This window comes from Plasmodium brasilianum, chromosome 14 (assembly GCF_023973825.1).
Source record: "Plasmodium brasilianum strain Bolivian I chromosome 14, whole genome shotgun sequence".
Classification (NCBI taxonomy): Eukaryota; Apicomplexa; class Aconoidasida; order Haemosporida; family Plasmodiidae; genus Plasmodium; species Plasmodium brasilianum.
In genome coordinates this window covers 608,764-633,616 of record NC_090127.1, presented here as the reverse complement: position 1 = coordinate 633,616, position 24,853 = coordinate 608,764, and the positions used below count along the sequence as shown (strand labels likewise).

Sequence of the window (24,853 nt, the reverse complement as noted above, 5' to 3'; positions counted from 1 at the left end):
TTCCAAAACTTCTAGTCAGTCAAACTTCCATTCAACTGTCAAACTTGGAAGTATCGTAATGATTTTTATTTTGCTTGAAGTAGTTTTCAAAGTGCTCCCTCTGCTCCTTGAGGTTCCAGTCTTCATCGTGGTAAACATTTTCAAACAAACCTCCCACAATATTGTATCTTTTGATACTTTCATATTTTTTTAATTCTTTTAAAACTTTTTCCTTGACACTTTTCCTATGTAATTCATCATCTTTATCCGTATACAAATTATTATTTTTTAAATATAAAAATAATCTACTTATAGGATGAACCCCTTCTTTTTTCCAAGCCTCACTTTCTTCTTTTGGTCTGTATAATGTAGAATCATCAGAAGTACTATGATGTCCATATCTGTAACACATAAATTCGATAAAAACAGGTTTGGACTCTTCAATACATATATCTCTCATTTTTTTAGTTGCTAAGTAGCTTGCGAATAAATCATTTCCATCAACTCTTATGGATTCAACTCCTAATGCTAGTGCCCTAGGTGCAATTCCATCTCCTCTATACTGATCTTTTATACCAGTGGATATAGCATAAAGATTATTTTTACAAACAAACATAGTTTGTGATTCTCTAACTGATGCAAAATTAACAGCAGCATAAAAATCACCTTCAGAAGAAGAACCATCACCACAAAAAGTAACAGCAATTGCTTTTTCATTTTTTAATTTTAATGCATATCCACATCCAGCAGCATGAGATAACTGGGATGCTAAAGGTGTAGTAATTGTATGAATATTTAAATCTTTTTTTGTGTAACATATACACATTTGTCTTCCTTTCCCTTCATCATATTTATTTCCAAAAAGTTGATTAAGAATGTCGTTGTAATCAAATCCTCTACTTAATAAAATACCTGTTTCTCTATATTGACAATACAAATGATCATCTACACTTAATGCTTTTCCAATTCCAAACTGCAAGCCCTCTTCTCCATCATTTACAATATAAAAAGAAATTCTTCCTTGCCTTTGTATACCATAGAATATTTCATCCCATATAGAAAACTCTACCATCTGTTTGTATAAGTTTACTATTTCTTCTTCTTCAAAAGGGGGCTTATAACCATCTAGTAAATTTCCATTAGTATCTAAAATACGAAATATTGGAATTTTAGCTACTTCATTTACTGTATTTAATTCAGTAGAAAATTCCGAGTGAACTAATCCATCACTATAAATATTATATCCAGAAAAATTTTTCTTTCCATTTATGTTAAAAACACTTTTGTTACTATGACCCTTTAGGGCGTTACCACTTCGTGCAATTTTTTGAAAAATGTTCCTCATTTTTTCCCCTTAAAAAACGTATCTATATTGGGATTTTCCTGTATACATGCAAACGTATACATATATAAATATATAAATGTATATTTTATTTTATTTTGTTTTGTTTCCCCTCTTTAAATACTCTCAAATGTGTTTATATTAATTCCCATAGGAGTATAATTATCAAGGAAAGCATATATGAGGAAAAGTCGATTGATATACCCTTTTTTAATATATTATCAAAAGGTGAAAAATGTAATACCAGTAATGAAATTATTTGTTTATTATCTAAAAAGGAAAATAAAAAAAAAAAAAAAAAAACTAAAAAAACATTACTTTTAAAATTATTACTATTTTGCTAAATCAGTTATTTCACGCAGTCCCTTAATCACACATAAGCATAAGTATATATATACATATACATACATATATACATACATACATATATACATACATACATATATACATACATATATACATACATACATATATACATACATACATACATATATACACACCTATATACATACCAATATACATACCAATATACATAAATGTATTTCGCAAGTACTCATGCATATTTATTTGTACGCTGTTTGATCATTTTTAATTTCTGCTCTGCGTACACTTTTCCCCAAGGTGCAAATTAAAATATATACACTTTTGCTTTTTTTCTTCATATGCATATATAAAAGTGCTTACTACGTTTTATTATCGACCATGTTATGTTTGACGAATATAGTTAAATACTCTTTCCAGAGGTATAATTAAATATAAATCATTTTATTAGTATTTTTTGAATGTATTCTTTGAAGTTTATATTTATATTTTTATATTTTTATAATTTTTCATAATTTATTTTAAGCCGCCCTGCTACCGTTTAACCACTATACACTATACTATTTTTAAAATAATTTTTTAATACATTCAAAAAAATTAGAATTTCACTACGCTACTGCTATGAACATGTTAAAAAATATATAAATAAATAAATTTATATAAATATATATATATACATGTATATATACATATGTGTATAGTAAAATTTCGATCGTATGTAAGAAGACAAAAATAAATGGTATCCTATTTTTACGCGTTTATAAATTATATAAAGGCAAATATATTTTCCAGAGGAATAAAGTTCGATAACCGCTTTATAGCCTCATGAGTCCTATTGTAAAATTTTATTTTTACCCATAACTCTACAGAATTATGCTATTTTAACGTAACGCTATATTACTGTTGTACTTTTTTGTTCAGAAAATATAAAATAAAGGAAAAAAGTATATTGAACATAGAAAAAGAAATAAACAAAGACTTCTATAATGTGTTAAGGAGAAAGAAGTAAAAAACGTCCCAAATACATTCCAGAGCAAATGAGGAAAAAAAATAATTTTACACAGAATTAGCGGAACATAAAATATTCAATAAAAATGTATTCGTCTTAGCCTTTTTTACGAAATTATTTTTTTATTTTCATATTTTATTGTTTTGGAAATACCAAAATAAATTTGCCTCTCCGTCATTCCGCGCATAATGTGTATATGCCTATGCATACATGTTTATGTATATATGTGTATATATGGAGAGAGATCCTCAATATTGTATTAATTGCTAAAGTAATGAACAACAAAAAGAAACGTGCTTCTTGGATTTACCTATTTTCGAATGTCTTTTAATTATAATTTTTTGCATGCAATGAAACAATTTTTTTTTTTCATTTCTCAGATAGGACGCAGACATAGTAGTACATAAATGAGGGCGTCCCCATATATTTGAAAATCTGTTTTTATGGGTTTTAAGCGGTTTAAAAAATAAATAAAATATAAAAATACATACAGTTGAGTAAAAGGTTTCTCTATATTTCGTAAGACAAGGTTTAAAAACTGTTTATAATCATAAAGGATTCGAAAAAAAGGAAAAAAACTCATTTTAAAAAAATATCCCATGTTTTATGTTTACGAAAAAATTATGTCTATACGAAGAACCTGCATATTATATTGTTTTTTTATTTTATTTAATTTGCAATTATATGGCATTAATTTTATATTGTATTTATAGTAAATATTTTTTTTTTGTACAATTATGTTGTAAAACCATAAATGTATAAAATCACAGAGTACGTATGTTTTTATTAAGAGGGTGTATGAAGCTTCTAACATAAAAACGCCTTTTTCTATTCTTTTTTTCTTTTGCTTTTTCTATTTCTTTTGCTTTTGCTTTTTCTATTTCTTTTGCTTTTGCTTTTTCTATTTCTTTTGCTTTTGCTTTTTCTTTTCTTTTCTTTTCTTTTCTTTTCTTTTTTTTTTTTTTTTTTTTTTTTGTTGACACCCCAGTTAAATATGTTTAATAATATTACATAAAATTTTCAAAAAAGAAAAAACTAAACAATTATATACCAAATAAATTTGATATAGTTACATAAAGGGCAGTGTATAAACTACGCAAAAAATAAATCTTGTTTAACATTTTTTCCGCTGTGTTATTTCTGCGAATTTGTACAGGTAATGTTCTCTTAAAAATTAACAGTCATTAAATAAATAAATGTGTATATATATACATATATAAACATTTCCTTTTTTTTTTTTTTTTTTTGTCTTAAATTATTTACTTCTCAGCTATCTCATAGCTAATAAATAAAAATCTACATGTGCATGCAGACAATAAAAAAAAAAAGAAAGTAATAAAAACTTGAATTCATGTGCCTCTTGAGATGAACAGCGTCCACTAAGCAACAAAAAAGGAAAGTTATAGAAGAAATGATTTTCCATTTATAATGAACAAGTCTCAATATATGTACGTATATATATATATATATATTAACATGCGCATAAATATATACAATTCTTTACACAAAAATTTGTTAATACCACCAATAAATTGTAAAAACAAATTCATTTAAAATTGTGTTGAAAGTTCATAAATAATATGCAAAAATTAAAATATTATTGATAATTATTGATGTTAAAACATAACGATCCAGGTTTATTAAAAAAAAAAAAAAAAAAAAACTTCATTATAACATTAATATTTGTTGTAGTGTAAATTCTTTTTGTCTATATCTATATCTATCTACATATCTATCTATATATGTATATATCTGTATATATGTATATAACTATATATATCTATATATCTGTATATATCTGTATATATGTATATATCTGTATATATGTATATATCTGTATATATGTATATATCTGTATATATCTGTATATATCTGTATATATCTATATATATGTATTTATCTGTATATATGTATTTATCTGTATATATCTGTATATATGTATTTATCTGTATATATCTATCTATATGTATTTATCTGTATATATCTATCTATATGTATATATCTGTGTAAGCTTACACCCTTAATTTAAAATGTTCATACATCTTTTAAGAAGATAAAAACAGAAACTTTTTTTATTTTTTTTTATATATTTTTATTTTATCTTTTTTTGTTCTTTTAAATTTTATAGGCATGCCAATTATATTATCATAATTTTTACATAGTGTCCACACATTTTATCTTTTTAAATACGACGTTATATTTTATAAAACTACGGAAGTGTCCAAATTTTCTAAAAATATATATTAACAAAGCAAAAGTATATATAATAGCTATTTTTGTTTTAGCGAAATTTTGATTAATTCCCCATAAAATTCGATTTTACCTTGACATAATAAGTAAAGCTTCTAAAAATAAAATTAAAAAAAAAAAAAAGAAAAGAAAAGAAAAAAAAAAAAAAGAACCTACTATGAAATTATTATTAACCTAATTTTATTACACAATGTTTTTTTCTACATTGTCAGTTGAACTCATTTATGATATAAACATATAAACAAATATATATGAGTAAATTTATTTATATTTTGCATATATAAATTATTGTGTGAACATCGCTTATATGCTAATCACAATTATATACGTATGTACATACGTATGTATTTATGAATTAAAATATTTTTTCTTTTAGGAAATAATGGCTACAATTATAACAACACCGATCGTTACATTACAACAGGCGCCAGTTGTTTACACAACTACATATAGTGTTGTACCACAAACAGTTGTTTATACTTTTCCAAATAATATTCCAGTTGTTAAAAATATCCATGTAATTCCTCCACAGCAATTATGCCTTAGCTATTCTTATACAACCCCCGTAACTGTTATTATATAATACTTTTTAAAGGTGTGTGGCGTGGAAATATTAAGAGATACGTTCAAATAGAAGAAAGCTTAACAAACATGTAAGAAATTGTTTATTTACATATATGTACATATATATATGTGTAAATATTTACATAGGTGTATAAACCTCCCCATTTATATTAAAATACTATATATGTACATATATATATATATATATATAATAAACCCCAAATAATACTTAGTTAATGATACTATTCAAAAAAAATATAAAAAACATTTTTTTGAAGATATTTAGAACAGTTTTGAACTGACTATTTTGGGAAAGAAAAAAAATAAAAAAATTAATTAAATATATAATAAAAATTCTTACATTTTTTTTCTTATTAAAATATTGTGATATATACATATATATATATAATAATTTTAATTAATAAATTATTCATACAACATAATGTTTTAAAATAAGTTTAATGCAATGTAATTTTGCACGTATATTATTATCTCCTATATATAAACGTTATTAATTTAAACCGCGGAACTTTTATATTTCTTTTTAGTTCACATTTATGTGTGTATTTCGCTTTTATTCTACTTTATTTTATTTTACTTTTGCTGTTTTTTTTTTTTTTTTTTTAAGTATAAGAACATTTATATTTAACAAGTTTTATTCAATATTTTCATTTTTATTAATTACAAGCAAGTAATAATAGATTATAATTCTACCTAACGAATGCTTGCCTTTTTTCTTTTAAAATTTTTTTTCGCATTTTAATTTTTAACACTTAATCTTTATGTTATTTTTGTATTATATTTACTATATTTTCTAAGATAAGTGTACATTTTGAATAAACATAATAAAAGAATTCATAATTTTACATATTTCCAAATTTGATATTTTCGGGAAAATTAGTAAATTCAGTGATATGTACCTCTACATACAAATCATATTAAAAGAAAGAAAAAAAAAAAAAAGCGTAAAATTACTTCTTAAGATAAAAATTTTTTTTTGTGGTTATTTTGTTTCAAGCTATTAGCCAATTTTAAGATGTTCCAAAAAAAAAAAAAAAAAAAAAAAAAAAAAAAAAAATAAAAAACGCCATGTACTAGTTGATATATAAGGGAAAAAAAAAAAAAAGCGAAACGAGAAATAATTTGACAAATTAAACCACAGCCTATATATATATGTACACCGTTCAACAAAAGTGATTGGATTACTACTTTCCCGATTATACAGCTGTAGAATTAACAATAATAATCAGTAGATGTTTAAAGGTCTAACTAGCGATTAATGGAAATTTTTTGAACGCTAGAAGAATAGTAGCATATTTATTTTATTTTTTTTTTTTTCATTTATTAAAATGAATAGCTAGCTAACTGCCTAAAAAAAAAAAAAAAAACAAGATTCTTACAAATATAAAATTAATTGTTAATTTTATTTTTATTTTATTATTTTTTATTTTTACATTATTTTTTTTTCGTAAAATTTAATAATTTCTTTTAATTTTTGACATACATCAATAAATATATTGTCATACGAAGGCATGATTTTTTTGTAAATTGAATACTTTTTAAAATTTTATTACGCTCCCTCTGCACACATTTCTGAATTTTTTTCTTTTTTGGATAAAGCATTGTATATGTATATATATATATATATTTTATTTTTTTTATATTTTTTGTATTTTTAAATATTAATTTCTAAAGATGTCTATAGTATATGTTCCAAGTTCTATAGCAGCATACAGGACATGTGTGTCTGTACCCGCGGTTTCAACGTCAAGAATCTATACAATCCCAACAACACCTGTATCAACAATTGTTTCCACACCAGTTCAGATTTATCCTTCAACTTTGGTCTTTTCAAGTCCAGCTGTAAGTACTACTATTATTATATGAAGAAATACAAAATATTGGAAGCCATAACTTACATTTAAATTATAATTACAACGAGCATTAAGAGCATTAATAAAATGGTGCAAGGAATTCAAGACAAGAGTAATATTTGCCTTGAAAAAATTTTTTTTTTTTATAATGAAATATGCAAGTGAATAATAAGTATAATTGTCAATTTATATTAACATGCAAACATATTTTTTATTATTTTTTACAAGTATGCCGTTATGAATAAGTATATAGCATATATATATAGGAATGTAAGTAGCAGATTTGCAGCATTGATCATTTTTTTGTTATATTTTTTCTTAATTCTTATGTTTTGTCATTTCGAATGTCTGCACGATGTAGACAATTTTTCATGTGTGTATCAATTTTTGAAGTTCATATAAGTTATTTATAAGTGAAATATCAATTTTTAGTAATTCTCACTTTTTAAGTTTTACAAACAAAAACAATATTTCTTTGCTCGTTAAGCCTCTAAAGATAAAGCGAAATAAAACGAATTAAAAAGAAATACATTAAAAAGAAAAACATTAAAACGAAATACATTAAAAAGAAAAACATTAAAACGAAATACATTAAAACGAAATAAAAGAACAAACGGAACGCTCTCACGCATAAATAAATAAATATATGAGTATATATATATATATATATTTATATATATACAAACATACATGATCGGCGCTCGTTTTAACCACGTACAATAAATCAATGCAACTAACAAAAGCAAAAAAAAATATATAAAATCACAAGTGATGACATCTCTTGAATTGTTTAATATATTTTTTTTTATAAAGAGAAATAATCATAATTATGCAAATGTTTATTCTAATTTTTTGTAGTTATGTTCAAGAGACTATATGGTTATATTTCTGGTTTAAAATGAATTTACCTATATAGAGAGAGGATCTTTGGTCTTACGAACATTTACATGAATATGAAATATTTACGAAAAACGAAACAGAAGTATATTTCGTTTTCTTTTTTTTTTTTTTTTTATTTTTTTTCCTTGCTAATCTAATTAAAAATTTTGTCTTAATTTAATGTATTTTATCATTATTATTACTATTATTATCACTATTTATAACCCCTCCCGTGTTTTTTCATTTTTGAGGCTCCTTACATACATATTATGTGCAATTAAAGCCTTTACATTTTTAATTCTATTGACAACATCATCTATTAGGTCGGTGAAAACATCAAATTGTTTTATTACAATATTAGACAAAACTGCTTGTTTTACGGAATCTGGTAATATTTTAACGTGAAAAGCATAAATACAGCAATAACCATAATTACTTTCTACTTCAGCATGGACGACATCATTTGGTGTAATAGGTCCTATACCACCATGAACAACAGATATTTTTACATTATATTTTTTTTGGATATTTTCAAACTCGTCTAAAAAAATATCAAACATTCCAACGTAGTTAGTTCTGATTATAATAGGTATTACAGGGCAATTTTTTTCTGGTAGTTTAATATCTTCATTTTGATCTACTGCATTTGTGTTATCATCTGCTTTTTCATTTTTCTCACCATAAAGATACGCATTAATTTCTTCTTCAGTTAGTTCTTCTTCCCCTAGAAGTCGTCTTTTCATAATTTCATTTTTCAATATCATTTGTTTTTCATAAAATAATTGTCTTTCCTTTTCAATTTCTCTCTGTCGTGTTTTTCCTCTCCAGCTCTCCATAAGTTTATCATTTCTCTGAAGTACTTTTTTCGTCCACGTTTCTTCGCTTTCTTCATAGTACCAGGGTTCATTCAATTTGTTCATATTTTCGCGCCAGTTATTACCTTCATTTTGGTTATTTGCATTATGTGAAGTATCTGGTTTTTCTGAGCTTTCCTCATTCAATGATGTATCATACATTGTGTAAAAATCTTTAGAATATTTGTTTTTTCTTCCCCTGTAATTTAATTCTAGCTCTTTATCAGTAAGAACATTTGTGCCTTTAGAATAATTATCTTCTTCATTTTTCACCTTCTTCCTCTCTTCTTCCCCTATTCGACATACTGCCTCTTTGCCTATATTTTTCTGTTCCTCTTTCATTGTACTCCTTTTTTCCATCGAACCGTAAACTTTATTTTGCAAAGTAGCATAATCATAATCTGTTCTTTGTCCTTTATTGTCAATTTGGCTTACAGAATTATTGTCTAATATGTTTGAGGTATCACTATCGAAAGCATATTCGTTGATAAGAGAAGAGCTGGAGATTCCTGGATGAACAGATTGTTTGTATCCATCATTTTTATGGCGATCATTTTGTGGGTTGTAATTTTTCTGGTAGCAATATTCCAAATGACTATTTTTAGAATAATCCAACTTTGTACTGTTGGGCTTTTCCCTATTACAAGGCTGCTTCTCCGAAGTGCCATTTACCTCCCCTACAGATAAGGATTCATTGTCAAGAGAATTACATTGCGGGTTATTTATTGGGTTCTGGAAATATAGAATTGTTTTTTCTTCAGGCACTAAAATACTTTCATTATTATCTTGTTGCATAAGTATAGTTTGTATTTTTTGTTTTTTATTATTTTGCACTTCTTCATATTTATGTTCCTCTTCTAACTCAATTTGTACAAAATCGTTTTCTTCTTTCCTTAGTTGAGTATTGCTCTTATGAAATTCTTGCACAGATACATCTTCAAATATTTTGTCATTTTGTACCCCAAATTCTTCAATGGCTTTTCTTTTATCAGACATTTCAAGTCTATTTTCGTAAATATCCTCTGCGTGAAACTCATTTTTTTTCATATCATTTTCCCATGAAACTTTAATTTCTTTACCACTAACTTGTAATGTTGTTAATTTTTCGACCATGAGTCTGTATTGGCATAATCTGAAAGCATTATTTTGTGGAAGAGTAAAAATTAAGTCGTCTGTTGTTGCATGCCCACTTTTTTTTATTCCTGATATTTGAACTGCCATACCTATAGATGCATAATTGCAGCATTCCTTATAGTTACTATTAAATTTATACATCTTTTGAATCCTTCCATAAGCTGAACCACATATAAAATAACTGCCTTCAATGAAGAAACCATTTCTTACAATAACATGAAGGATCGTGCCTTTACTTGAGTCTTTGCTTATGTCTACTACAATGCCCATTCCAAATGGGCTTTTATCCAGCGCTAGTAGAAAATCGGATTTTCGGATATACTTTTTTAGTAAATTCAAATCGTCATTTCTCTGTACTTTGGCTTTTTCCTCGTCACGGCTGCCGTCGACACGTGGGCAGTCGTCCATATAGCTGTTGTTAACACCCAAACGATCATCCATATAATGGGTATAAAAATCGTTTACACTATGATATGGTAAATTTATACTCTGTGATATGAAAAATATTCTATTAACTAGCTTGTCCAAATTATAACCATTTAAGGATGATATAGTGATCGAATTTTCAATTTCTACTGAAAAATTATGTTTTAAATTACCATCATCAAACATCTTTACACATTGCTTTTTTAGCTCCGCTTTTACTATAGATTCATTACCCCCATATATATCAGCTTTATTTAAAGCAAAAATAACAGGTATGTTGAATTTATCAGCATATTTTATTGATTCTTCAGTTTGTATTTCTGCTCCAACTTCTAACGAAATTAAGATAATAAGGATATCTGAAAGGAATGCAGCTCTTCCTCTAAATATTTGAAAAACTTTATGTCCAGGTGTGTCTAGAAATGTAAACCTATAAGGACCATATTCAAAATTTATAGGTTTTATATTTTGTGTAATGCACCCAGCTTCACTTAGAGCCAAATTATTCTTTGTTATTTTGTCTAGTAGTGTAGTTTTCCCATGATTTATATGTCCTATTACGGAAACAACCGTATAGTAATTTTGCCTTTTATTAGATGAGCTATAGTAAGCACTGGGGTGCGCCAGAAGACAATCGTGCAAACCTTGCGTATGATTATCACTGTTGTCGTCAGTATGACTAACACAGATACTATTGTAGCTGCCACTATGGCCCATACCACTACCATTGTCATTACCACATCTATTAATACTGCCCTGATTTGATAAACTTATTTTTCTCACGTCTCTCGTTAATGTATTTGCACCTCCACCCATGTTCACACCTCTTTCCCTATTACAATATAACCTTCCATTTTGGTGCATCAAACTATTTTCATAATATTTTTCAGCTTCGTAAGCATTTTTATATATGTCCATGAGAGACTTATCAACTCTTTTTCCCTCTTCACAAAATATCTCTACTTCAATAAGCTTTGGTTTAAACTTAAATAATTTACTAACATATGCTGCAACATTGTAAGGTATAATTACATTTCGTTTGTTTACTGTTTGGAAGATCCTATCATCTGAGTCTTTCCATCTGTATTTATTTCCACATTTATAAACATTAGCAGCTTTAAAGCATGTTTCATAATTTATATTTAACATTAGTCTAAGTTCATGTATAGATATATAGGGAGGCAATAAAATTATGGGGGATTTCTGCTTTCTTCCTTTTACCAGTTTTTCTCTAAATACTCTTCGACCAACAGGTATGTACTTCCCTTTGTATAGGAGCTTATTGAAGAGAAAAATCATTTTTTTTTTTTTTTTATTTATAATAACTCATAACATGTTTTCCTTTGAGCGTACATGTGAGAGCACTTGAGCATATAAACAGGGTGCTCAGGAGTAGAGTGAAGAGAACAAAGTAAACGAAGTCAGAAAAACAAACAAATATGTAAAACTAAGGGAAAGGCATTTTTACTATTCCGCAAAAAACAAAAGAAAAAAAAAAAAAAAAAGAAATACAAATAATAAAGAAGAAAAAAGAAAAGCAAGAAAAGAACAAAATCTACAAAACAACAACGTGTTGGCTTATTACAAAAGAGTAGTTGTAATTTTCCACTATTTTACAAAAAAATGTGGAGGATAAGATAAGTCTCAATCAATTTCTCATTGCATTTTTTGCATTATACCACTTTCACAATTGTCATAACTGTGTTTGGCTTGGGTGTATTATATTGAAAAAAAATATATATATAAAATGTGCCACAAGTAAATTCGTAAAAATCAGCGCGTAAAAATGATTTCGTAAAAATGAACTCGTAAAAATAAATGCCTACGAATAAATGCAAAAAAAATAAATAGCGTAAAAAATTGCATATTTCTAACCGAGCACTTATTTTCATTTTCTCTAATTTTAAAAATTTTTTCTTTATGCGAAGTTCCTTTTTTACTTTCATTCTTGCAATTAGAATTCTGTGTAATTACCTGAATAGAGGTAAACAAAAACGCATGCAGTGACTATGCAAATGATAAATACGTACGTTTGCTATTTAGAAGAGATGTATTAGTGGTAAAATAAACTTCCCATTAATTAGAAGTGCAAAGCTGTGATAACATTCCGAGGGAAAACTTTTACTGCATCTGTTTGATTGCTTAATATTCATTTCTCTTTGAAGCTTAGTACGTAGTATGAATAGTCGATGTGTTTGCAATAGTAACACCGCTACTACTGTTACATCTACTGCTACTGTTACTAACAGGAACAGTAACCATACCATTCGTGAGAGCCTTCAATGAGTCTTTAACGTTTCACGGGAAATAATTAACAATATGGGCACTATAATACAAAAATTGGATGCTGCAAAACCGAGGGTTTTGTTCTTCTTTCAGTGTAATAAATATGTCCATCACATCATTGGTATTAATAGGGATAATGAACATAAACATTTTGAAATAATAAATAATAAAATATGGTGCATGTTCAATCAAGTAAGGGGTAAAAAGAATAGAAAAAAAAGAGAAAGAATAAATTTAACCGAAGAACAAAAAAGTACAAAGTTGAAGGTGCCCCCTATACGACTAGAAGATAGAACAACAGTGTGTGAACCACCATCAGTTATTAGTAAAAATATTAAAAAAGAAATTATGAAACTATGTGTAGGAAAAGAAAAAACAAGAAGACACTTCAGTTTTAGAAATAAATATAGAATAAAGAAATTGTTAAGTATTACACATGATAAAGAAAATATAAAACATAAAAAGAACCCTAGTACATTTATAACACCCTTAACCAAATTGCAACATGAATCAACCTTACCAAGATCATTAGACCATGACAGATTTAATTTTCCGCATACCTTTCATTATTCAGTCATATGGCATGGATCTTCTATAGTTGACCATGATGAAAATAATATATGTTTTTTCAGTTCAAACATAAACGATTTATCCTTATCATCAAGAGAAAAGAAAAAAATTACTCAGGTATTAGGGGAAGAACGAGTAGACAAGAAAAAACAAATAATATATTTAGAAAGCAATTTTTTTAATACCTATAACCACAATGCAGCGTACCTGGGGGACGCGATACAGCTTTTAATGAAAAGAATTAAAAGTTTGTAGAGTTTCTACAGTTTACAGTGTTTGTTGAGCGGAGTGAGTGGGGGTCGATCCTTTTGCTGGGTAAATTAGTTTGAGGTCAAAAGAAAAAAAGGGGTGTATGCACGGCTACACTAACGGACAGACGTATTTGCAGCCATGTAGATCAAAATATGGCGAAGCAAATAAAATGAACAAAATTGAAAAAATGTACAAAATGAGCAAGGTATACCAAATTAACTGAACAGAAAGGGGTAAAGCATCTACACATACAAAAAAACATAATCAAGACAGCCTGTATTGAATGTACTTATCAAGGGTTTCATTGGAATATTTTAGTTCATCGAAATTGCGCTTTATAACCTAAAAAAAAAAAAAAAAAAAAAAAAAAAAGGAATACAAATATATGGTGAATAATGTTAATATTATTCCAAGGGGAAGTAGTTAAAATTATTTAATAAATTTTTCCTACTTTTAATTCTTCATCTGTGATTTTCATAGTAGGTATATCTTTTGCGATTAAGTCAAATATTTTACTATGCTTAATTTTTACACTAACAATATTTTAGGGGGGTTGATGAAAAATAAAAAAAAATGTACATATATATATATATATATACATACATACAAGCATACACACATATATATTTATTTACGCAATAGTCTTAATTCAACTTATTGTTTCGTTCATCAGATCCATCGTCGACCTTACTAAGTATAAATATATTTGTATATGCTTATAGTTATATATACACATTTCGCATAAGTAGATATTATGTGCAGAAATAGCCCATTTGTACTGCTAGTTTTTTTCGCTTTTTTTCTTTTTTTCTTTTTTTCTTTTTTTTTTTTTGTTATTAAATTAAAAATTTTTAAGACTTACTTGGAATAGGAATTAATTATTTTTATAATAATTTTGGCGGGAATAGTTATATCAGTGGTTAGGGCACCATAAATATATATAGAAGCTATTTTAAATAATTCAATATTTTTATGCCTTATTTTACTGTATGCTCCAATAATATGTACATAAGAAATGAGCAGTCTGTATAATTCCTTTTTAGTAAGTTTATGAATAGTACTTTTTTCTTGTTCATATAACTTTATTATTGCGTCTGCTATTTTATTAATGAAAACTGTATTTACCTTGTTATTAAAATACGTATATGATAAACATATTACGGACAAATCATGAAGGGAATAAGTATGAATGGATGATAATATTATATCAATACTGTTTTCATATATTTTACTATCATTAATTTTTATTTGTTTAAAATAGTTTATAATTGATGATATTTCCTTTGGTGTTAACTCTTTATGTAACTCATAAAATTTTTGTTCAATTAATCTCCATAAATACAAATCATGTATTTGATAAGTTAGTGCTTTATGACTTAACCTATATAACAAATTTCCATTTTTACAGTTCTCTATAGATCTGTATAATTCATACAAGTAATAATTTGAGTCCGTATTTTTTATATTGTATTGTGTATAGCTAATAGATTTCTTCAAAAAAAAAAAGGAATTGTAATAGTGTTTCTTTTTAAAAATGGTACATTCCCTGTAAGAACTGCTAAAAAAGTGGAGCATCTTTTTTTATTTTTTTTATATTTAAATTTAAGAAAAAAGGGAGTACCTCCCTGGAACGCCGTAATTGTATTATATTAATAATTTACATGGAAAGTAAAGTAAATAATAAAACAAACTTTTTCTTTTGTGTTCTCGTCTTTTCTTGGCGTAAAAAAAGGAGGCTTAAAATTCAGTGTAAGTATATATATATATATATATATCCAATTATTTATTTTGTATTTTGTATTTTTTATTTTATTATTATTATTTTTTTTTTCTCCCATTTGATAATGTGTACAAACGCATACTCATACAAAAATATACGCTAATATGACATTTTACATTTGAGTAAAATATTTTGGAAATGTTGAAGCACCCCCACAAAATTAAAAAAAAAGAAGAAAAATTTTTCATCCCAATTTCTCCTTTTGCAACTGCGAAGGTCAGCGAAATGGAAATGGAGTGAAGCAAAAGTACGTCAAAGTAAAAAAAAAAATATATAAATGGTTTTTCGTTTTCATTTTTTCGTTCTTTTATTTTTTTGTTCTTCCTTTCTTTCGTTCTTTTATCTTTTTGTTCTTCCTTTTTTTCGTTCTTTTATTTTTTTGTTCCTCCTTTTTTTCATTCTTTTATCTTTTTGTTCTTCCTTTTTTTCGTTCTTTCTTTTTTCGTTTTCATTTTTTCGTACTTCCATTTTTTCCTTTTCATTCCTTCGTACTTCCATTTTTTCCTTTTCATTCCTTCGTACTTCCATTTTTTCCTTTTCATTCCTTCGTACTTTCATTTTTTCCTTTTCACTTTTTCGTACTTCCATTTTTTCGTTGTTTTTTTTTTTTTTTTGTTTATTACATAAATGGTCCGTTTTTGACAAAATGTCCAAAAAAAAGGCAGCGAACTGAGTAATTTTTATTTAACTTCTTACTGTATAATAAAATATGGAAGAATAAAAGAATACTACACACATACAAATGTGTACATCATATTTGTACTGTTACATTTTGTTATTCGTAATATGTGTAGGCGTTTCATATAATGCACACACGATATAATTGATTTGCTTATATATAAAAGTAAAAAAGCGTATTGAACATATTGCTGTGTGGTTTTTATCTATTATCATTTATTTGTGTGTAAAATGAAATATATGTAATTTTCATGTTTGTATATTTTTCTGTATTTCCTTCCTTTTTAATTAACAATAACCCACATCCATGATATATCTGTTATCTTATCATGAACATGTCAAAAAAAAAAATGTTCATGGGGAATTAGGGGCACGCATACATATATTATAGGCGTATGGGCAATTGTGTGATATATATATATATATATATATATATATATATATATATATATATATATATATATATATGTATACATTTATGTATATATATACGTGTTAACATACATTCGTGCATGTGCTTATCTATTTGCATTTGAGCGTTCAAAAATGGATATCAACTTGTACATCCACAGTATTGAGATAGAATTTCCGACAAACAAAAGATACGTAAATGCGAATGAAGAACAAGAGGAAAAAAAAGAGGAGGTTAAAGAAGAGGAAGAAAAGGAAGAAGAAAGAGAAGGCAAAGGAAAAGGAGACGAAGAAGAAAGCATAGTTTACTGTTTACATATAAAGGTAGAAGACAATGTAGATGAACAAAATAGGCAAGGAAAAAATGTGAAGTTTTATGAAACACCTTGGTACATGAGCATCAAAAAGGACAACAGCGAAATATGTATGATGTCCTACGAAATGAACATTTCATATGCCTTTAATTTGCTAGAAAAATACGTAAGAAATTTTTATATATCACCAAAAAAAAAAAAAAAAAAGAGAAAAAACGACATTGAATTGTTCTGTGTACATTGTATGGGACATATACTTGTATATATATGTATATATATATGTATATATATGTATATATATGTATATATATATATATATATGTATACATATATAAATCTGTGGGCGCATATTTTTTTGCACACTTGGGGCGTTATCTTCAATACGCATATTTTTTTACGTATTTTTATTATTTTTTTTTTTTTTTTTGCTTATGTTTTACTCGCGCAGGAAAGCCTAATTTTGTACGTGCTGAGGAAGAACTTGAAAAACGACAAAATCGAATATGTGCACAGAAACGAGTTAGATATAAAGGACAAAAAATATTATGATAATACTAATTGTATACATTTTGAAAATGATGTAATAAAAGGGAAAATAAAATTATATTTAAAGAATGGAATAATATACAATCATTTATTAAATAAAATAAAGTCAGACGATTTTTTAAATGATGCATTTTTAAAAAAAGAACAAGTGCCTAAAATGCAACTCAACGAAAATGATGAAAATATGATTATACGTAAAGAGAATATAGAAGAGGAGGAAAGATATCAAAACGATTTTTTACAAGATAAAATGATTATTAACGATTTTAAGGATTTGACAAAAGAACGAAGAACATTATACTGGGTTTATTTAGATGACAATAATAATGAGCAAGGTCCATTTAATAGTTATGCAATTTTGCACTGGGTAATGAATGAATATTTTGAAGATAATACTTTAATAAGATTACACGATAAGAAGAGGTTTTATAAATTATATCAAGTTATTGAATATATTGAAAAAAATGTTTTATTAATTACACAAAATGGTAAAGTGCAATATGGTGAACAACTAGGCCTCATATCGGAGGACGGGCTGCATGGCAATATGAATCAAAAAAACGAAAGGCATCTTTTTAATGAGGCACAAAAGAAAAATACGGAAAATTTAGAATATGCGCAGAATGAGCGAAATTTCCAATCAAAGGGTACAATAATTAACGATTATGTAAAAAATGAAAATGACTCTGAAAATTATTTCGAAAATGTAAATGGAAAAGAGGATAAAAAGAGAAGAAGCGAAAGGGACAACCAACTAGTGCATGCCCATGAATCTATAGACCGAATTTGTGATGGTGGAAATAAAAATTATGACGACAAATTAGGAATAAAAAAAAATGTAAGTGATAAAAAAGACAGTAAAAAGGAAGAACAGCAAAACATAGACAACCGAAACCATGATTTTAGTAAAAATACCAAAAACTCAAAAAAAAAGAATCAAGTAAAAAAATTAAAGAAAGAAATTAAAAAAATAAAAGAAGAAATGATTAAATTAAAGGAAAAAAGTTATAGAGAAAAATGTATCATTTATGATTCTATGGGGAAGGAATCTTATTGTTCCATGTCTAATGGAAACAGAGGGGTGGATCAAGAAGAAAAGAAAAAATACTTTAATCATAGTAGTATTGATATCATTGAAAATAAATTATTTTGTAACACACGGAATAATATATGTATTAATGGTAAAGAAAATAGTTCGGATGATAAACATGTTAAGGAAAATTTACGCAAGAATGACTATTACTATAACGATGAAGATGGTACTAACAATAAAGGAAATATATTAAGATCATATAACGAAGAACGAAGAAATAGCGCAAATAATTGTACTCGCACATATGATAAGGAGAACATACAAAAGGTACTTAATGATATTAATAAAGAATTTAAAATAAAAGAAAATTTTGAAAAAAAAAAATGCATTGATATTGCCATGAGTAGCATAAATCAAGCGCAGAAATGTCTGTTGAATATTAAAAAAAAGAAAATGACTTCTTACCTAAATAGGATAATCAATTTGTCATTTCATGATCAAGCTATTTATATTAGGAATGATCAGACAGAATTTATTGATAGTACGTACATGGATAAAAAAAAAAAAAAAAAAAAAAAAAAAATGGAAAAACGGGAGAAGGGTGCTTCATGTAATTGTACCAAATGCATTCATAACTCAGGTAAAGGCAGATCATCATATCCTTTTCCAAATTGTATAGACCCTGACAGTTACATATTAAGTAGTAGAGGCGAACAAATAGACAAACGGATGTATTTAATGTCTAACAAAGGATTATTTAGGGACGTTTTAGGAGTTATGCCAAAAAAACAGAAGGAAAGAGATTATATAAGAGTAATAAATTGTAGCTCTAAATTTTTGGGAAATAATGAAAAAAACAAGAAAAAGGGCAAAAAAGTGGAAGATGTGAAAGATGTGAAGGAAGTGAAAGAACAAGCCAAAACAACAACTACCTTATGCTTTAACATTAGAAACAATAGCTCAGAATTTATATATACTTATAAAGTAAGTCACGATATGCTTATGCGACGTATCATATATTTGCAATATAACGTGAAGAAATGGTTAAGAAAAAAAAGAAAACGTAAAAAATTATGTAATGCATGTTCTCATAATTATCGTAATTTTACTGACAAAACGCAGAATGGTATAAGCAGTGAAAAAGGAGTTGATGAAGGAGAGCAAGACAAAAAAAGTAAAACTAAAGACGCTTTAAATACAAAAAGGCATACAATTGCAAGAGAGTACTCATTAAATAGCAAAAATGGGATTATGTACGAAGAACGTATTAACATATTAGAAAGGAAAAATGGGCATAAAAACGAAGGAAAAACATCACCAAAATTTTCACTTTTACATAATAGGGAAAAAAGTAAGGATGTGAAATTTCATAGTTTAACTAATATCCCATATATTTTTAAAAAAATTAATGACATGAACAAGTATAATGAAGACAAGTTGACTAAAAAATTTAGAAAAAAGAATTTTGATGATGTGTTTGATAATTCTCTCATTCATAAATATGAATATGGAAAAAACGATATTCCTCTAAAAAGAGAAGATGTGGAAATGATTAAGGAATTATATGGTATCAATTGTAATGAAATAAATACTGAACACAGTCATGTAAATATAAAAAAGAAGTATAATGTGTACGATCCGTTGCATGATGTATTAATTAAATATAAAAAGGATGAAAATGAAAACATTATGAATGATAATACTGCTGATCATAAAAAGAATGAACCGTATGTAATTAATTTAAACAAATATAACTATCTAAAATTAGTAGACAAAAATGATATAAAGGATAAAAAAGATATTTTTTTGAAAATAGTGAACAACTTAAAATTTGACAACATATTAAATGAGAAAAAAAAAAATTGCAAGTTGCAAATAAATTTCAAAAATAATTCCATCATGCCCATGGAAAATATTTTACACAGAATAAAAGAAAAATCTATCAATAGAGGTAATATGGTAGGGGGAAGCCGGGACAGCATTTGTGCTGGTATTAGCAGTAGTAGGCATTATAATAATATTAATAATAATAATAGTAGTAGTAATAATAATAATAGTAGTAGTAATAATAATAACAGTAGTAGAAATAATAATAGTAGTAATAATAATAATAGTAGTAGTAATAATAATAATAGTAATAACCATGAAAGTCATAAAGACAGAATTAATTGTAAATTAACTCAAATTAAACTTCAAAATAAGGATACATTTTTCTGTGAAATCCCTGATAAAAACGAAGAGAAATTAATTAATTACTCTAGTAGGAAAGATCATACCAACTGCTTTTTACTTCCTAATTTGAAGGATAATTATTTAAAAAAATGCTACAAGGAGTACGTGCGATAACAGGTGTTATCCGGATAATGATTTTAAAAAAATTGATCATCCATTTGGTACGAAAAAAACAAGGGAGCGCCCTTTTACGTAGAAAAGAGGGTTAATGGTGCGTACGTGTCGTATATATCTTTACACATGAAGAAACAAAATAGTCTATATATATATATATATATATATATATATATATGTATACACTCATTTGTATATATATGTATATGTCTATATGTGGGCACGAAAATGCTTACATAATTGGGCTCATACCTTTTCTTTGTATTTGATAACTTATATAAATTTATTTTAACAAATACGAATGCGTAAAATGCATTTTTATAATATTTATTTGAAAATTTTAAATCTTTTTTTTTTTGTAATTATTACAAGTATGCCCATATTAATGTTAATGAATATTTTTTTGTGCATTTGTTTGAGCAGATTCCCCGTGTTCACACGGTTTGCCTATATGCATACATGTGTGCACGCATGAATATGAACATATACATATAAGCATTTACATATTTGTTCCATTTCATTTTTGTTAAAACTGGAAAACTTTATTCCTTGAGAATAAAGCGTCTTTAATGTGCTTTCTTTTTTAAAATGTTCAACACACAAAAGGTAACAAAAAGTGATTTAAGAAATCTGTAAAGAGGATTATAAAAATTTTGAAATTGCACATTTTTTTTTTTTTTTTTTTTTTTTTTTTGCGCTTATTCCAAAGTTATTTTATTTAAAATGAACGTGCGTAAATACATACGTACATGTTTATATGCGTTTGTGTAAACGCATTCACACGTAGACCTATACGTATATATAATTTATATAGATATGTACAAATTTACATAAAAATATATATTTATTAATATTTTAACTAACAGATAAAATTTTGCATAAATTCTTTTTAGTGAAATAAATTTTAAGCCATATATAAGGCATGTGCTATCTTACGGGAAAGATTATTAAAACCTATGTCATTTGTATTTAAGCTTAACAAGTCAAAAAAACACTATGAATGTACAAAAATATATCGCAGATTAATAATGGAGCCTATCATTGCGGCTTCATAATCAATTTATGGCATTTTTAAAACAATTCAACAATTAAACGAATGAAAGGATTTATAAATAAAAGTAACATGTGCATGGAAAAAAGTAAGAAATAAATTACATATGTATTAATGTGCCGTTAGAGAATGTGTTAAAAATGGTGATCGATAAAAATATATATATATATATATATACACGTATATATATATGTATATAAATGCGTTGCTTGACCTAATTTTATCTATATGATGCGCTTCCCTTTCAAACTCGTTATTTGAAAAATAGTTAGCTCAACCTTATCAGACAAATTAAACGCATAGTCATACTTCTCATATATAAGGAATAGCAGTTTTTTTTTTTTGGGATACATCTTTTAAAAGGTTCGAGTTAATAGTACCTGGTCCTAATTCATAACCACATTCATAGCCATATTTTAAAATATTTTGTAAACAGCTATTTATTTTTATGGGACTAGTTAACTGGAGAAGCAACAACTGTTTAATTATAGAGGGGTCATCATATGCATTGCCATCTACATTTGACAAGACAGGGACTTTTAACTTTTTAAAATTTATTTGATTTAATACATTTTCTAATGTTTTCCTAGCTGGGAACATATAAGATGAGTGGAATGCACCAGATATTTGTAATTTTTTTGTAAAAATAGCTTTATATTTTTCTTTTGCCAATTTATTAAGGTATTCCATACTTTGTGGTTTTCCACATAATCCAAATTTTTTATCTGTCATATAACTAACAATAAAAATATCATCTTTCATTTCTTTATTAACATCTTCTATTAATTTATAAATAGTATCTAATGTTAATCCAACAATTGCAACTGTTGTCATATCATACAATTTTGCACAATTTTGCATAGCTTTTCCTCTTTCTTTTGTTAAATATACCCCTTCTTCAAAAGGTAAGGATTCTGAACATGTTAAAGCGGAATATTCCCCTAATGAATAACCCATACATAAGTTTAATTTCATAAGTGCTTCATTATTTTCATATTTTAATTTTTCATACGCAGCAATAGATACTGTATAAATAGATGGCTGTGCAATTTCTGAATTTTTTAATTTTTCTATTGGTCCATTTTTAATTACATCCATTAAATTATAACCCAAAATTTTACTTGCACGATCATATATTTCTTTTGATTGCTTACAATTATTATAAGTATCTAAACCCATAGATATATATTGTTCTCCTTGTCCTGGAAAAAAAAAAGTGTATTTGGAGCTATATGATTCTATTCTATATTTTTCAAATTCTTTTAATTTATTTCTTATATAATGTTCGTTTTCTGATGATGTCAAAATTTGTTCTGTTTCATTGCCAATACTTTCCTCTTTTATTAGCCTTCTTCTAATATTCTTTTTATTGTTCCGATTTCCTGTTGATCCAATTACAACTGTCTCTTTCCTTTTTAAAATGAAACTTTCACTATTTTTCGAGTTCCATAATATTGTTTTTACTAGTAATAATAACAAAAGACGGTTTCTTAAGTGCATATTGTTGAACTGTACCAAGTGATATTTTTTTTACTCACACAAAAGAAGAGAAATATATAAATATTTATGTATGCATACGTGCAAACATATATATATATATATAAATATATGTGTGCTGTTCCCAAATGAACGGCATATTCAGTTAGCAATGATGTAGTTTTTTACCTTTTCCTTTTAAAATACAAATAACATATTTTTTTAAATGTCAATTTTTAAAAATGTGCATGTACATTACGTCGTCGTGTGTTAAAATTGGTGTAACGTTCCCCTAATTTGCTAGTTATGTAAACTTCTGTGCACAATAATGTATACATTCAGGTATACATTCGTGTACACATTCGTGTATGCATTAGTGTATGCATTCGTGTATGCATTCATGTATGCGTTCGTGTATGCATTAGTGTATGCATTCGTGTATGCATTCGTGTATGCATTCGTGTATGCATTCGTGTATGCGTTCATGTATGCGTTCGTGTATATATTTGTGTTCATATTTGTATGCCTGACTACAAATAGTTCCTACAGATTATTTCTCACATATGGCTGTATGCCTTTAATTTCTCTTTTTTCCTTTTTATGTTTACATTCACATTTATATTAACATTTACACATATGTATGAATTATAAAGTGTATATTGTTAGAGAGGTTCATTTTTATTACTTAAGTACATGTATCATATTTCCTTTTTCAAATTTTCCAGTAATGTTGTTATTTTTACTTTTTTGCTCAAATTTGTTCTTTTTGTTAATTTCAGAAAATATCAAAAAAAAAAAAAAAAATACCAAAAAAGAGATTGTGAATTAATTTATTAATTCAGTTTTGATACTCATTTATTTCTCAAATTAATAGTAAGGCTTTTTACAAAATAGGAAGTGGCACATTTATATGCACATACATACAATACCATCTGTGTAGTGTTATACCCATCCAGAGAGAAAAACAAAAAAAAATGTTGAAACGACAGTTTACGTGCTTAAATGATGCATAAAAATTATGTTATACATTTTAGAAAAATAAAATAAAAAACATATATATATATATATAAAGCACATAAAAACGTTGTAATTGTAAAGGATACATCTTTATCTCAAAATGTTGGATAAGGGAAAAAATGTACATGCCTCCATGTAGGGCACATGTAGTAAAAAATAAATTAACAGAAGGACATATCATGAAAACGATTAATTGTAAAATATGACTAATTTGTAAAATTAATCGAAATGCTTATTAACTATAAAATTCACTTGGAATTTGCTCTTTGCGTCTTTTCCTAAGTAAAAAATAAATGCATTTTCAGATGATTACTTGTTAAGTGTTTCTACTTATTAAAATATGTAGCATTTTAAAATAATGACAAAATTGATTCATCTATTTATATAGTCATTTATTTATATATTCATCTATATATTTGTTATATATATATATATATATATATATATATGACTTCTTTAAA

General features: G+C 26.4%; 6 protein-coding genes across 6 annotated transcripts; 2 read left to right on the top strand and 4 right to left on the bottom strand.

Annotated features, from left to right (window-relative positions):
* Positions 1-31: 31 nt before the first annotated feature.
* On the bottom strand, positions 32-1,324 carry MKS88_005368 (2-oxoisovalerate dehydrogenase subunit alpha; the record flags this gene model as incomplete). Its single annotated transcript, XM_067218625.1, has 1 exon — positions 32-1,324. The coding sequence occupies one exon, from the start codon at positions 1,322-1,324 to the stop codon at positions 32-34; it is 1,293 nt and encodes a 430-aa protein (XP_067070582.1).
* A 7,112-nt stretch (positions 1,325-8,436) lies between these two features.
* MKS88_005367 (translation initiation factor IF-2) lies at positions 8,437-11,931 on the bottom strand (the record flags this gene model as incomplete). Its single annotated transcript, XM_067218624.1, has 1 exon — positions 8,437-11,931. The coding sequence occupies one exon, from the start codon at positions 11,929-11,931 to the stop codon at positions 8,437-8,439; it is 3,495 nt and encodes a 1,164-aa protein (XP_067070581.1).
* Positions 11,932-12,951: 1,020 nt separating this feature from the next.
* MKS88_005366 (ribosomal protein S35) lies at positions 12,952-13,743 on the top strand (the record flags this gene model as incomplete). Its single annotated transcript, XM_067218622.1, has 1 exon — positions 12,952-13,743. One exon carries the CDS (start codon positions 12,952-12,954, stop codon positions 13,741-13,743), a length of 792 nt encoding a protein of 263 aa, XP_067070580.1.
* Positions 13,744-14,004: 261 nt separating this feature from the next.
* On the bottom strand, positions 14,005-16,108 carry MKS88_005365 (uncharacterized protein; the record flags this gene model as incomplete). The annotated part of the gene is made up of 4 exons (XM_067218621.1): positions 14,005-14,082; positions 14,192-14,273; positions 14,603-15,231; positions 15,983-16,108. 4 exons carry the CDS (start codon positions 16,106-16,108, stop codon positions 14,005-14,007), a joined length of 915 nt encoding a protein of 304 aa, XP_067070579.1.
* Positions 16,109-16,744: 636 nt separating this feature from the next.
* Positions 16,745-20,848, top strand: MKS88_005364 (GYF domain-containing protein; the record flags this gene model as incomplete). The annotated part of the gene is made up of 2 exons (XM_067218620.1): positions 16,745-17,089; positions 17,372-20,848. The coding sequence occupies 2 exons, from the start codon at positions 16,745-16,747 to the stop codon at positions 20,846-20,848; spliced, it is 3,822 nt and encodes a 1,273-aa protein (XP_067070578.1).
* Positions 20,849-22,211: 1,363 nt separating this feature from the next.
* On the bottom strand, positions 22,212-23,399 carry MKS88_005363 (malonyl CoA-acyl carrier protein transacylase; the record flags this gene model as incomplete). The annotated part of the gene is made up of 1 exon (XM_067218619.1): positions 22,212-23,399. One exon carries the CDS (start codon positions 23,397-23,399, stop codon positions 22,212-22,214), a length of 1,188 nt encoding a protein of 395 aa, XP_067070577.1.
* Between the last annotated feature and the right edge of the window lie 1,454 nt (positions 23,400-24,853).